Below are 15,865 nucleotides of genomic sequence, written 5' to 3' on the forward strand. Positions count from 1 at the left end.
CCCAAGCCCCATGGCAGCATAGCTGACACTTCTACAATCCAGAAATGTTGAACGTTCTCATACGTAAGCGGGACATACAATTTCTCTTTTCACTCCCATGTTGTTGTATGCCTAGAGATGTGAAGGCCCGGGAAAAATCTGGGGAGGGGGAAGTTTTTTTCCTGAAGCCTTTTTTGTTTTTTTCCGAAAAATTGAAAAAAGAAAAGAAATTGATTACGGAACATTTCATTTTAACATGATGAATAAAATATTTTAAGGCAAGGTGTTCAAATATTTTCCAAATCATTTCTAAAAAAATAGGTATGGTGTCAGATTGATCTAATTTCTGTGCACTGAGGACAAGCAAGTCCTAGGTTACAAACTGAACTCTCCAATGCAAGAACAAGATGCATTAACAAGCAAGTCCTAGGTTACAAAGTGAACTCTCCAATGCAAGAACAAGATGCATTTCTTCCTTTAGGAGGTGCGATTGTCAAAAGAAAAGGAAAAGGTTTCATTTTTGTGTTTGCATGTGGGTGGGTATTCTGTTTGTAATAATTGCTTGGATACACTATATTTTTAATATGCTAGTTGTGATAATTTCATGCCAAGTAAAAATGTCCATAGTCATATTTTATGTTCCTAAAGTAACAGAATGACTTTCAATCTGGAAATAAAAAAGAAGTGCTAATGTAGCATTTTTTTTCAATTTTCCCGAAAATTTCAGTTTTTTCCGAGCTTCAACATTTCCAGAAATTTTACATCTCTATGTATGCCTGGGTGAGGCACAAGGAAATACCTTATGCCAGCAACTGAGGCACAGAAGAAAACTACAGGGCACCTTGGCATGTCCTTAACACTGTGATTAAAGAACTGTGAGTGACCGGGCATTAGGTGAGCTAACTGTCACCCAGGATTGCATAGTTAATTGCCTTCTCTGTACCTTCTCCAGCTCTGTGACAACCTTTTTTTTTGGGGGGGGGATAAGAGAGCAGATCACAATCTGTCTTGTACATGAACAATTCTCGGCACACTTACCTAAAATGAATCACAGAATGACAGAGTTGGAAGTGGCCATACAGGCCATCTAGCCCGACCCCCTGCTCCGTGCAGGATCAGCCTAGAGCAGTGGTGGCGAACCTATGGCACGCGTGTCGGAGGTGGCACTCAGAGCCCTCTCTGTGGGCACGCGTGCCATCGCCCCAGCCAGGCCCAGACCATCATTAAAGTGTCGAATTCTCTGCCAAATAATTTTAAGTAAAGGAAAGCATTTGGGATGGCTTTCCTTCCTTTGTTTGGATCATCTTAAGTTAATGTATGAGTGTTTTTTTCTAAAGTAAAACCTCAGTATTCAGGTTAAATTGCCGTGTTGGCACTTTGCGATAAATAAGTGGGTTTTGGGTCGCAGTTTGGGCACTCAGTCTCTAAAAGGTTCGCCATCACTGGCCTAGAGCATCCCCGACAAGTGTTTGTCCAGCCGCTGCTTGAAGACTGCCAGTGAGGGGGCGCTCACCACCTCCCGAGGCAGCTGATTCCCCTGTTGCACAACTCTTCCTGTCAAAAAGTTTTTCCTACTATCCAGCCCTTAATTTAAACCCATTCTTGCGAGTACCTGTCCTCTGCTGCCAACAGGAACAGCTCCCTGCCCTTCATATACTTCAAGAGAGCCATCCTGTCCCCACTCAACTTCCTCTTCTTCAGACTGAACATTCCCAAGTCCCTCTGCCTTTTCTCATAGGGCTCGGTCTCCAATCCTATTCCAAAGCAGAACACATTGCCATCAGATGAAGTGATGGCCACTGGTTTCGACCGTTTTAAAAGGGAATGTGGCCATCACACTGGCCTGATGAACTTCCATGTTCACAGGCAGTCTACCTCTGAGTAATGATTTTGGGCAACAGCTATGGAGCCTGCCTTGCTCATGGACTTCACGGCATCGTCTGTGGGAAAAGCAGCTGGATTCAGTCTACCGTTGGTCTGATCCATCAGGGCTTGTACGTTCTTCATGTGGGCCATACTTCAGAGTTAACAAGTGCTGGGTTGTGTTTCAAGTCCTGGCCTAATCCTCATTATGAAATCAGGCTGGCCGAAGGATTTGCGGTTTTCATTCCAACCCTTGCCTTTTCTTCCAGCATGAGAGGGATTAGAAAGGGGGTGGCGATTATTTTTTAAAACAACTCACAGGTTTCTTTGAGAGCTGGAACTCGGCCCAGATACCAGTTCTGGACTTTTAACACCCTAAAGGTAAAGGTAAAGGTTCCCTTGCTCGAAAGCCAGTCGAATCCGACTCTAAGGTTGTGGTGCTCATCTCCGTTCCCAAGCCGAAGAGCCAGCGCTGTCCGAAGACATCTCCGTGGTCATGTGGCCGGCATGACTAAACACCAAGGCGCACGGAACGCTGTTCCCTTCCCACCGAAGTGGTACCTATTTATCTACTTGCAATTTCTTGCTTTCGAACTGCTAGGTTGGCAGGAACTGGAACTAGAGACGGGAGCTCACTCCATCATGCGGCACAGCCTGCAGTTCAGCATCTTAACCACTTGAGCCACCGCAGCTCCGATCACAAAAAAAAAACACGATCACATGAAATTTCCCAGGCCCCCAGTCTACCAAGAAGGCCTGTAGCTAGGATTTTATAGCTTGTGGGGCAATTTTTTTCTGGTGGGGTTGAAATTCTCAATGAATAGGAAAATATATATTTTTTCTGCCTTAAGCAAATATGACTCTTTCACCACCACCAGTCCACCTGTCAATGTTGACACTGTCAATTTTGCTCCTTCCCCAGATTTCCCCCCCCCAAAGGGAAGATATTTTTGCTTCCTTTCATCGTATGGAAGAGACGGGAAGGCATCAGCAATGACAGTGAAGGGACCAGTGTTAAAAAGTGTCTTTAAAAGGGGGTTTTCAAGGGAAATGTGAACATCAGATCAGAAAGAACATTCATGCATTAAAATTAAGATGACTTCTGAACTTCCCTCACCACAAATCTGAACGCCTTGAGTTCCTCTAAGTTCTTTCCCAGGGTTGGTTTGGCTCAAACTCATTGGCCGGTTGTTAGATACGAGACTCGAGGCAGCAGGTGAACAGTGATAGCAGCTTTATTGAACACGAAGTCAGAAGAACCAGAACGAGACAAACGATGGAGCGACAGGCTCCTTTTTAAACAGTCCGGGCTTGGCAAGCCACGCCCACATGTCAGATAAGGTCCAATCAAATACAGTACATAAAGACCAATCACTTTGCTTCCCTCCAGAACTTCCCTTGTTCTGATAGGTCGGTTTACAATACCTTTGTCAGACTCAAGCTCAATACCTTCATACAGAACATTTCATACACAACACCGGTGTTATCATGAAACGTCTATTTAATGTCCTTGGCATCACCTAGAACAAATTCAGATATAATGCCGCCCCAAGAACGGCCAGTTGCTGGCTGCCTTTCAGCCCCACAGTTCCACTTGTGCAGAAAATGAACTTCTAAAGGCTATAGTCCTCAGTGTGCTTCAGAAGCAATCTCCATTGATTTTTAGTTGGATGGCCAACCAAAGACATAACCTCTGTCTAAACTTAAATAGTTCCATAACAAATTGATACAAGGCCAACTTCTACACATTCAGAGTTAATTTTTTTCAACCAACTATTTCTACTAAAGACAGATATACAGGGGTCATTTCGTAAAAAAGAGGTGTGGGAGCTCATTAGCATAACTCATTAGCCTAACTTATTTGCATATGCCATACCCTGTGACATCACCGGAAGTGTGTCAGAAGGCAACACCCACCGTTTAGGCTCCACTGTACTGTTTTGGATTGCTAGCTATGGGGGGGACACTCAGATCTGCCCTCACAGAGGAGGGAGAGCTTGTACCTGAAGGCAGGCCCCGGGGGGGGGGCTCTGCAACTTACCTGGCTGCTTCTTGCTCCTCATGGCCTGACTGGGGGCTGCTGGGAGCAGGGGGGTGGGGCTTTTTGCATGTGCCCGCCCCCTGAGCTCCTTACTGCCAGAGCTCCGCTCCTGTGCGCTCCCGCAGGAAATTACCCATGCAGATATATCTCCTATAACATTGAAATGAAAGTGCATAATACTGAACTTTTACTCCTGTGCAAATTTTTTGGTTCAGCTACCATCTGCTGTTGGGGAGGGGGAATTAAAGATAATTATAAAGTAAAACGAGCTCCCAGAGGAGATCACAGCCCTGCGGAACCTTTTACAGTTCCGCAGGGCCTGTAAAACCGAGCTCTTCCACCAGGCCTTTTGGTAGGGAGCTGCACCTAACAACCTGAGACCCTGTGCCCAATACCACCATCCAGCCTGTGCTTGCCAATAGAAAATCATCTGCTGGCAATTCATTGCGCTTTTGCTATTACACTGCCACCACCGTATAAATGGCTTTAGTAATTATGTTGTGCTTTTATGCTGTGTTTTATTCTGATATTTATATTGTTGTATTTCTATTGTTATTGTATTGTATTGTATTGTATTGACGGAAGACAGGAAGGCCTGGTGTGATCTGGTCCATGGGGTCGCGAAGAGTCGGACTCGACTGTGCAACTGAACAACAACAACATTTCTATTGTTTTTATCTCCTGTAACTTTATGTAATGGCGCTGCGGTGGCTCAAGCGGTTAAGACGCTGAACTACAGACCGGAAGGTCGGTAGTTTGGCAGTTCGAGACCCGAATGCCATGTGACGGAGTGAGCCCCCATCTCTGGTCCCAGCTCCTGCCAACCTAGCAGTTTGAAAGCAAGAAATTGCAAGTAACTAAATAGGTACTGCTTCGGTGGGAAGGTAACAGCATTCTGTGCACCTCGGTGTCTAGTCATGCTGGCCACATGACCACGGAAACGTCTTCGGACAGCGCTGGCTCTTTGGCTTTGAAACGGAGATGAGCACCGCAACTGTAGAGTCGGATTCGACTGGCTTTCGAGCAAGGGAAACCTTTACCTTTACTAACTTTATGTAAGCCGCCCTGAGTCTGCTTCGGCGGGGAGGGCGGGGTACAAATCAAATAAATAAATAAAAATTAACTAGGGTAGATTTTTGAACAAAGTTCGAGTCCAGTGAGGCACCTTTAAGACCAACAAAGTTGTATTCAAGGTATAACCTTTCGTGTGCACGCACACTTCTCCAAATACAATGAAATGGAAATTACCAGTCCATAAATATAGATGTAGAGGCCGGGTGAGCAGTAAATTCACATACAGCGTACTGAAGATGTTTAACAGATTCAAGAACCAAACAGGAATAACAAGCTTACTTTATAGGGTTACTATTTGTTTGGGTTTAATTCTGGGGGGAAACATAGTGAAGGAAATAAATATGTCAAACTTGGAAATTGATGGGCAGATGTATCCTTAATTGTGAAATGCTGAGAGTAATTGACTGAGACCCTGCCATTACACTCCATCCCTCTCCTCTCAAGCATGGAGGGAACCTTACAGCATCTTCTTGGTAGCTATCTCCCCTGTCCCCAAACCAGAGAAATACATTCCAATCTACCATTCCAAATTACATTACATTTTGCTATTAATTACGTTACAATCTACTATTCTAATCTATTATTCCAAATAAGAAATAAAATAACGAGGATATATGTCCCTTTTGGAGGATTGGTGGGAATACAGATTAAGAGCTAAATGAAGTTAGCATATGTAGTTAGATAAGAAACTAATATCCCTGTTAAGTCCTGGGGATTCCATTGTTCTGAGTGCTGAAATAACTCGTAACTCAGCAATTTCCCTTTTTAGTCTGTTCCTGAGGTTCCTTTGCAATAAAACAGCTACTTTGAGGTCACCCACTGAAATGCCCTGGAATGCTGCAGTGTTCTCCTACAGGTTGTGAGTTCTGATTCCTAAACACAAGTCGAGCAAATGGGCTTTGAGTCTCTGACGAAGGGAGCATTGACTCTCGAAATCTCGTATCCCCGCAAATCTTGTCGGTTTCTCAGGTGCCATCCAGGTGCCGTTAGTCTGTTTGAGTTGCATAGGAAAACTTACTGGGATGTTTCCAAATTCAGAAATGCCTGAAAAACTCATATAATTGAGAACTTTCGCCTCAGTTTTGTTAACCGTTAACTTCTTTCTTGCAGAATAAAGGTTGATTTTTATAACTTTCGTTACTGACACTATAAAACAAGGACACATCCGCTGCTTATCGGAATGCTGCATTCACCTGGCCTTTGCTTGTGCTGGAGGTTATTACTAAACCCAGCTGGTACTCTGCTCCCCAAATCACCGATCTCTCTGGGTCAGAAGCAGTGTTCCCTCTAAGCTGGGTTAGTGTGAGTGAGCTAGCTCACAGTTTTTTAGCCTCCGACTCACACATTTTTGTCTTAGCTCGGGAAGGATGGCTCCAGAGCAAACTAATTTATTCAGCAGCCAAATCGCCTGCTCACAACTTTAAGGCCAGTAGCTCACAAAGTAGAATTTTTGCTCACAAGACTCTACAGCTTAGAAGGAGCATTGTCCAGAAGTGACCTCGTTCCTCAGGTCCTTTCACTGGCTTCCTGTCCCCTGTTGTATAGAGTGCAAAATTTATTTTTACTTCTTTATATGTATTTATTGCATTTATATCCCGCCCTAACCCATGATGGGCTCAGGGCGTCTCACAACAGAGATAAAACAATAAATATACGCAGGGGTCATTTCCTGCAGGAGTGCACAGGAGCAGAGCTCCGGCAGTAAAGAGCCCAGGGGGACGGGCACATGCAACGAGCCCCCCCTGCTCCCAGCAGCCCTCAGTTAGAGCAAGAAGCAGCCAGGTAAGTTGCAGAGCCCCCCAGGCCCAAAACAGTCCATTGGCGCCTTTAAGACCAAGTTTTATTCAGGTACAAGCTCTCCCTCCTCTGTGAGGACAGATCTGCACATTCCCCCCCCCCCCCATAGCTAGCAATCCAAAACAGTCCAGTGGAGCCTGAGCGGTGGGTGTTGCCTTCTGACACACTTCCGGTGATGTCAGTATATTCTTCAATTTGGACTTTGATAATTGATATTTGCTTCTATGCTGGAACAAGACACATGGAAAGACTATAGATGGTGCTTCTTCTTATATGTTTCATTACTGCACCTTGGCCAAATGATTTACATTATACCTGGTTGAGGCTAAGCAGACGTCCTTTGGGCCAGGGACTACCAGTAGGTGTTGCTGAGCGGAGCGCAAGGCTCTCTGGTGCATATATTGGGAGAGACGGTCCCAAAGGTATGCTGGTCCCAGGCCATATAGGGCTTTAAAGGTCAACACCCAGTGCAGTTGGCATAGCGCTGGCTGATTGTGTGCCCGCACAGACAATGCCGTCAGGAAATTCTTTCCAGAGCCCTTCAAAAGCCTTGTCTCATCTCACTGCTCTACCCTTATTTCCCCCATCACGTTCTTGGGACTCCCACCCTCACTATTTTCAGCCGTTTGAAAACATCCTGCTGTCTTCTGTAGCTCTGCCCATTCTCCCTCTTATGCTTGGACTTATCTCACCAAACATCTAGGTTCAAGTTATTAACTGGAGAGGGCTCCTCAAACTGGATGAGCCCAGGGGCATTTGTTGAGTTTGGAGAAAGGGTTGCGGCCACTGCCACAAAATGGCTGCCACTGGAGGCAGGACCAGTCACAAAATGGCTGCCGTAGAGGGAAATTACAAACCACTGAGAAGCTCAAACATCCTCCTGTGATGGAGGCTATTTCTTCTAGATGCAAGCAACCTACAGACCCAAAGGCAGGGTTTCGGGTTTCCAGCCGGGGGGGGGGGAGGGGGAAGACAGAGTTTCCAGCAATTCCTAGAGTGGCATGATATCACTTTCAGATTTTTCCTAGAAGTGACATAACATTGTTATGCCAACAGCATTTTTTTTTCTCCTGCTGCCAGCCAGAACACTGGCATGAAACCGAACCAAACGTTGGTGCTTACCTGAAGGTTTCTTCTCTTTAGTGGGGTGAAGTCATCCAAACTGGTTAAACGGTCACGCCTCCTCTCGCTCCAGGCAGGGCTATGCAGATTTGTGTCGCCTGTATTGGCTCAGAGCAAGGCTGACCCTCCAGTCTTAGTGTAGCCGAGCTCCATAACAGAGTTGGCATAGAACTAGGTTTTATTCTATTTTATTTTGGGTGGGATGTGGATGACTTCACCCCACTGAACAGAAGAAACCTTCAGGTAAGCTCCCATGTTTCGTTCTCCTTCAGTGGGGGAAGTCATCAGAACTGGTTATATGCCCAAGCTACAACCTGGGTGGGATCCTCATTCTCATTTTTATTCCGTTCTACCACCATGCTGCGCACCTTTCTACCAGACAAAGCTTCCGTAGATTTTAACTGGTCCCGCCTATAGTGTCTCATACAGGTATAAAAGGTGGACCAGGAGGCGATTTTACCGATTTCTTCCACCGGAATGCCAGTGGAAAAGGTCGCTATGTTGCTGCAGATCTGGTGGAGTGGGCCGTAACATCCTCTGGAGATCCTAGGTCAGTGATGGCGAACCTTTTAGAGACCGAGTGCCCAAACTGCGACCCAAAACCCACTTATTTATTGCAAAGTGTCAACATGGCAATTTAACCTGAATACTGAGGTTTTACTTTAGAAAAAACTACTTATACATTAACTTAAGATGATCCAAACAAAGTAAGGAAAGCAATCCCAAATGCTTTCATTTACTTAAAATTATTTGGCGGAGAATTCGACACTTTAATGATGGTCTGGGCCTAGCTGGGGCGATGGCACGCGTGCCCACAGAGAGGGTGCCATAGGTTTAGAGGAAACACTGCTTGCAAGCCATGGGTCTAACTTCATGCATTCTTAGTTTTTACCCATTCTCTGCATTTTTAATCAAAGCCAATGGCCAAAACTTCATAAAATCCGTCTTTGGTATCCTACTGATCATATGAGAGATGCGCAGCAAGGGAAGGGAGCGTTTGTACGTCGCCAAATTCTGCCACGTCTGTTTAGGTCTTGGTTATCGCTGGGAACTCCAGTTGTTCAAAGTGGGAGCCAGAGAAGATTCTCTGAAAAATCCTGACAAAGCATATAGCAAAACGTGTCAAGATCTGGAAGATCTAATAAAACGGTTCAACCTTGTGTCTCTTTTTTCCTACCTACCGGTGTGGTTTTATCTTCTTCCTGGTGATGTGTGATTGATTCAGGACAGACTAAAAACATCTGTCACACCTTCTACAATTAAAGAAGAGGAGAAGAGATTGGATTTACACTCTGCCCTTCACTTGAAATCTCAGCATGGCTTGTAATTTCCTTTCCCTTCCTCTCCTCGCAACAGACACCCTGTGAGGTAGGTGGGGCTGAGAGAGCTCCGAGAGAACTGCTCGTGAGAACAGCTCTGAGAGAACTTGTGACTGACCCAAGGTTCGTCCAGCAGCTGCATGTGGAGGAGCGGGTAATCAAACCTGGTTCTCCCAGATTAGAGTCCGCGCTCCTAACCACTACACCAAACTGGCTGTAACACACTACCAGAGGATGTAATAACATCTATTATTTCACTTAGTTTGCTACACAAGGGGATTAGATCAATTCCTAAAGGAGGAGATGTCTTCTCCCCAGGGGTCATTTAATTGAAAAAGAGGTTCAGGAGCTCATTAGCATAACTCATTTGCATATACCACACCCCCTGACATCACCAGAAGTGTGTCAGAAGGCAACACCCACCGCTCAGGCTCCGCTGGACTGTTTTGGATTGCTAACTATGGTGGTGGTGGTGGGGGGGGGGGAAACGTGCAGATCTGTCCTCGCAGAGGAGGGAGAGCTTGTATTTAAATAAAACTTAGTCTTAGAGGTGCCACTGGACTGTTTCAGAGTGCTAGCTATGGGGGTGGGGGACGCGCAGATCTGCCCTCACAGAGGAGGGAGAGTTTGTACCTGAAGGTGGGCGGGGGGGGGGGGGCAACTTACCTGGCTGCTTCTTGCTCCTCGTGGCCCGACTGAGGGCTGCTGGAAGCAGAGGGTGGGGCTTATTGCATGTGCCCGCCCCCTGGGCTCCATACTGCCGGAGCTCCGCTCCTGTGCGCTCCCGCAGGAAATGACCCCTGCTTCTCCCATATGTTCCTGCCCTGGAATCTGCCCATTGGGAGAGGCCTTCCAGACTCTCCCACCAATCAAAGAAGCTTGTCTGGTGGGCAAACGAGAGAGAGCCTTTTCCACAGCAGCCCCACAATGAATGAACAGCCTCCCCAAAGAGGCATGCCTGGCCCCGTCGCTTCTGAACTTCAGGAGGCCGTTGAAAACAGTTTTATCAGTTGCATTTATCGGCAGTCCAAATTGGAGATTTTAAATTGTGGTCTTTGATTTATTTATTGGAGAGCCAGTTTGGTGTCGTGGTTAAGTGTGTGGACTCTAATCTGGGAGAACCGGGTTTGATTCCCCACTCCTCCACTTGCACCTGCTGATGTGACCTTGGGTCAGTCACAAGCTCTGGCACAGCTGTCCTTGAAAAAGAGCAGTTTGTGTCAGAGCTCTCTCAGCCCCACCCACCTCACAGGGTGTCTGTTGTGGGGAGGGGAAGGGAGAGGAGTTTGTCAGCCGCTCTGAGACGCCAAGGGCGGGGTATAAATCCAATCTCTTCTTATTATTATTATTTATATGGTAAGCCGCCTCAAGTTCCGCAAGTCAGAGACGTGGCTAATAAATGTTTTACACATTTTAAATAAACGCACAGCCTTCATAGCTCAATGGAGGCATTTGAATATTCTCAATGGACTATTCAAAGGCATTTGAATATCTCAATGGAACCTTTGAATATTTGTTACCAGGGATACACCCTGCAGAGGAGAGCTGTTTTCTTCGTGCTTTGTTTATGGGCTTCTCAGAGGTGTCTGGCTGCTGGGGGAGGTGGGATATCGGCTTGGATGGACCTGTGGCCTGGTTCTGCAGGGCTTTTCGGATGTTCTTAAGAATGTGCTGTGCAGGAGTGGTGCTGTGCCACATTTAACGGCAGAAGCTTGTCCACAACTCTTCCCCGAGATCCAGTGAACCGCTAAGGGCAGGGTTAGAAAAATTCAGCCCGTATTCAGCATTGAGTCTCTTTAATCAGCTACACACCAAACAAACCAGAAAGTCTCCTGGGGCCAAAAATGTTTCCATGCAGGGTCACACCTGCAGCCACTTATCCTGCCTTGAGCCATCCTAATTCATTCACAGGTACGGTTCGTCTTTGGACAGCTCCAGTTTCCGAGGCACGGAGCCGGGTGTCACCGGTCCTTTCTCGGCGACTGCCAGGGCGGATTCCAGCCTGGGCAAAGTGAGAGGAAGATTTGGAAATGAAAAATTCTGCAACAATGTACGATGCGATATCTCCCTGTCCCCCCAACCCCCCCCCCCAAGACTGTTGAAACAGCATGAGGCTGCCACCCACCCCAATGCAAGTTTTAAGGGACACAACCAGTGTTCCCTCTACGCCGAGTTAGTGTGAGCTAGCTCACCATTCTTTAGCCTCCGGCTCACACATTTTTGTCTTAGCTCAGGAAGGAGGGCTTCGGAGCAAACTAATTTATGCCGTAGCCAAATCACTTGCTCACAACTTTAATGCCGGTAGCTCAGAAAATAGAATTTTTGCTCACAGGACTCCACAGCTTAGAGGGAACATTGGACACAACAGAGCAAAATGAGAGCTCTGTGACCAAGTCAGACGTTTTGGATTTGTGTCCCACCCCCCCATCTACCTAGAAACAACTGTTGGCGGCCACAAACTGGATTGGAACTGTGGCACGGAGGAGATACTGCAAGGGGCAGAGGGTGTCAGTTAACACTGCCATTCTCTGGGATGTGTGTGGGGGGAGACCTTCTCCTTCTCGGCCTGGTACACTAATGATGTCTCCTGTCTGGGTTGTTATCTGCTTTGCTTTCCCGACCTTGGGGTTCCAGCTGCTCCTGACGTGCTGAGAACTAACGGCTCTTAATTCTGCCCGCTTTCTTTCTCCCGCACGTGCGCACAATGCTTATTGGCTTTTGCTTGTAGTGGGGGGTGGGTGGGTGTATGAATCTGGTATAACTTTGGGAGCCCTGCTGCTGTGGGTCATTCCTGACAAAAGAAGTTCACGTGTCACAGTTATGTACTACCAATAAACAGAATGCTTCTTCAGAAGCGCTGTGTGGTGTGATCTATTGACCCCTGACAGAGGGGAAGGTTCTAGCACCCTTACCCCTCTCCGGTTCTGATCCACTTTGTGCTCTCCCCCCAGCAGCTGTTTTCAAATTTGGGAGGGGGGGGCAGACATGCTATCTTTAAACCCCCTTGAAGGTGTGACAGCAGGTCAGAATTTGAAAGCTTGAGCTGCTGAAAGAACAGAGATGCTGAAAAGATTTTTTTTTTACTCCACTGACTGCTCTCGATAAAATTAAACCAGGGGGTGTAAGAAAACCGCTCAGGAAATGGATCAGACGCTGTCCCAGTGCAGTCAGCATAAGAGGGCCCGCTTCCTGACGTCTTTCAGATCAAACAAGGAGGGTCGTCTCTGTTTTATCTCCACAGTTACAGGAGCTGTGTGGTTGCGGGCAACAGGAAATTACCTGGCCGCCTGGTCTCCCGGGGCCAAAGTTTTCTGCGATGAAACAATGACAATTGGAGGGGAAGTCAGCCGGCGCCCGTCCCGAGTACAGTAATAATTGTCGGCGAACTTGTGGCTGGGGCCAACAGGAAGGGCTGGAGGAGGCTGAGTCCTGGAGGATGGGAAGTTTAAGAACATCACAACACAGAAACTAGAAGGGGGGGTCCACCAAACAGGGAGCATGCGTGTCAACATTCTGACAAGGCACTGTTATGGAGTTGTAAGTTACACAGGTTGTGCTGGCAGCAAGCATAGCGTAAACTCACTATGTACACTCTGAAACTGCCTTATACAAGGCGTACTAATCTATCTAGGTCAATATCGTCTACTTTGGCTGCAGCTCTCTTGGGTCTCAGGCAAAAAACACAGACTTTCCCAGTCCTGAGAAACACACTTTCCCAGTCCTGCACCTGACAAAGTCCGTACTTCACCACGGAGTCACAACCCTTCTCAAGTTGCAGGGTCATTCCCATTGGAAGGATGGCAAGATAGACCCCCCCTCCATATTTGACACCCCATTCATGCCTTTATTATTAAAACTACAGACAGGAAATAGAATGACAAATGATGGCAGCCCCACCAGAAAAAAAAAATTGCCCCACAAGCCTCAAAATCCTGGCTACGAGCCTGGGTGTCTTGATTTTACACCAGTCACAAAGGAGGTCATCTCTGTCCTTTTTAAAGAGAAAATACTTCTCACAAAGTATTGTTATGGTTAATTGCTGCTAAACATGGATTAACTGAGTACATTGGCTGTGGTAAAATATGGCACTGGCCAGTGGCATCTATGGTTTTTAAAAGATACCCCGAGGAATTCATAGGAGAAGAGGTCTGTCAATGGCTATTAGCCACATTAGGTAAATGGAACCTCCTAATTCAGAGGCAGCCGACCGCTGAATACCAGTTGCTGGCAGGACCAGTACGGGACAGCCCTGCTTAGCCACTATCAGCTTGGGTATTATTCAGGAGAGATCTTTTCTGTGCCACAAGCAAAGAAATAATTGTACTGTGGCCCTGTTCACACGTGGAATTTGCGGCGGGAGAGGCATAAATGTCAGGCGGAGTATACGGGCGCGATCACAAGGACACATTTGGCAAGCGTAGCACACCCATCGCTGACCCGTAGCATCCGCTTGAAGATCCGGAGTTAAAAAATACCTGGGAAAGCCTACTAGCAAACGCTTTGCTATGGGCCGTCGACAGGATACCTACATGTGATCACTCAAGCATGCTCCTCTTGCCGTGTTGACGCGCGCCGAAAACATGCACCGACAAACAAAACCCCACTTTGCCGCCACGGTGTCTGATTGCGTTTTGGCACGTTAAATTGCGCCGGCGCAAAAAGCCACGCCTCCCCCCTACGTTATCTGGCCCGTGTGACCGGGGCCTATGTCAGTCAGTTAGATCAGGCACCACAATGCTTTGTGTTACCTTACATCTTTGCAAATGCAGTGCTTGTGGTCACACAGCCAGTTCTGAATGACTGAAGGAAGTACCAGAGGATGTGAAGCAACCCAGAGGGAGTTCACCACCTCACCTGTTTATCTGCAAGCATGTGAAGTTAGCCTTTCTCCATAGTCAGGAACAAGATTTATATCCTCAGAACTGCCCGATGAAAGTTTTGGATATCATAATGGGTTAAGACCATTGATAAGCCTCTCATCCACTTAAATTATTCTGTTGGATCAGATTCAGGTTGGTACCTCATAGTATCCTCCCTCCCCTTGTGATGGGCAACAATTCTTTTGAGAAGCACACAAGGATGGTACAAAGGCAACTAGTATTCAGCAGTACAGTTTCCAAAAATGCAGCTTCCTCTTCCATTATTACGGTTAATGGCTGACAGTAGATCTTTCCTCCTCCACAAGTTTCTCTAAGCCTCTTTCAGATCCATTCAAGCCAATCCTCTCTTTCACAGCCAGCTTTTAAGAATTGAGCAGCTGATGCCAAGCCTCAGCTCAGGGAACTTACCGCTTAGAGATCTCTGTGTAGCGTAGCTGCAGTTTGGCTTGCAAGTTTCGCTGTTGAAAGGAAACAAAAAGACAGACAAGACAAGGAGGGACGCCTCACGCAAAGGCTGCCACCTTCAGGCAATGTAGTCCACATTTACAAAGCTGAAAACCCAAACCGATAAAAGGATACTTGTCAGTGAACCCACCGAGAACATAGATGGCATCTACAAGTGTTCACACGACTGCATTAGTATCTCCCAATTAACCCTGTAAAGCCTTTTGGGGATATGTTTGCAATATTTGCTCTGGTCTCCTGTTTGTATCCCACCACTGGGGAACACTCTGCTCTAAGAGAACCTACAAGACTGCCTCACTCCGTACTTTCAGCGAACGAATGGGGATAGTGCAGTTAATGGTGTTTTGCTGTCTGCCAGCTCTCCATCTTCCAAGAAGTGTTTCACATGGATTTGCTTTTAAAAACAAAAACCTTGCAGTACTTTCACCAGCATTCTTCTTAGCTTCAAAAGGACAAAAGAGGTATTTATTAAAAAAATCATGCCCCGCTATTTTTTAAAAACAAAAAGTAAACAGACCCGATATAAAAGACGCAGAGAAATTAACAACAAAACCAAACCGCACACCTTTAACAGAGAACCTCTCTGTCCCCAAGAAGCTTTCACGGAACTACAACTCCCAGAGGTCCTTGCAAAGCTGGGGGAAAGGCTAGGCTTATGAAATGTAGCCCCTCTCAGATGCTTGTGCATCGTTTATACTTTCAAGTAATTTCTCCCGCTGGACACAGAGGGATTCGAGGGGAGCCTGGCACAACCCGCCGGTCTCGATTCTTACCCCCGCTGCCCAGTTGCGAATCCGCTGGATGATACTAGTGGCACTCGCCATCTTGGCCTCTATATGTCAAGGGCATAGAAGACCGCGGGTTATGCATGCAAAGGATGCCGGGAAGAAGGCTATGGAAAAGGTAGGAACAGCGTGTCTGAAGGGTCGGGAGCGCTGGGAGGAGGGTCGAAAAACACAGATGCGTGCAAAGGATGCCGGGAAGAAGGCCATGGAAGAGGTAGAAAGAGCGTATCGGAAGCGTTGGGAGCGCTGGGAGGAAGGTCGAAAACATGGATCGTAGCATCCGGCGTCGTTCCAGGGGAGAAAGATGGCCCAGTTTCGCGCAGAGCATGATGGGAAGATGAAAGGACGGTCAGGAGGTTCGTCGTTGTGCGGCATGACGGGAGGAGGTGTGCGTGTCCCTCGGATCGCGCAGGGGATGCTGGGAAAGCGCGAAAGCCCTGTGACGGGTGGGGAGAAAATAAACTTTAAAGAATTTTTAAAATATATGATATTCATATAATATTTGATGTGATATTCAAATAATTTCATATAATATTTATT

At 46.8% G+C, this 15,865-nt stretch overlaps 1 protein-coding gene across 1 annotated transcript; it reads right to left on the minus strand.

Moving 5' to 3' along the window:
* Window positions 1-10,974: 10,974 nt before the first annotated feature.
* Window positions 10,975-15,449, minus strand: NDUFA7 (NADH:ubiquinone oxidoreductase subunit A7). Its single transcript, XM_015416649.1, has 4 exons — window positions 15,314-15,449; window positions 14,484-14,533; window positions 12,475-12,624; window positions 10,975-11,197 (listed from the first exon to the last, which is right to left on the minus strand). The coding sequence occupies exons 1-4, from the start codon at window positions 15,362-15,364 to the stop codon at window positions 11,101-11,103; spliced, it is 348 nt and encodes a 115-aa protein (XP_015272135.1). The 5' UTR covers window positions 15,365-15,449; the 3' UTR covers window positions 10,975-11,100.
* Window positions 15,450-15,865: the final 416 nt, after the last annotated feature.

The sequence above is a fragment of the Gekko japonicus genome, unplaced genomic scaffold (assembly GCF_001447785.1).
Source record: "Gekko japonicus isolate JY-2015 unplaced genomic scaffold, Gekko_japonicus_V1.1 scaffold6351, whole genome shotgun sequence".
Lineage (NCBI taxonomy): Eukaryota > Metazoa > Chordata > Lepidosauria > Squamata > Gekkonidae > Gekko > Gekko japonicus.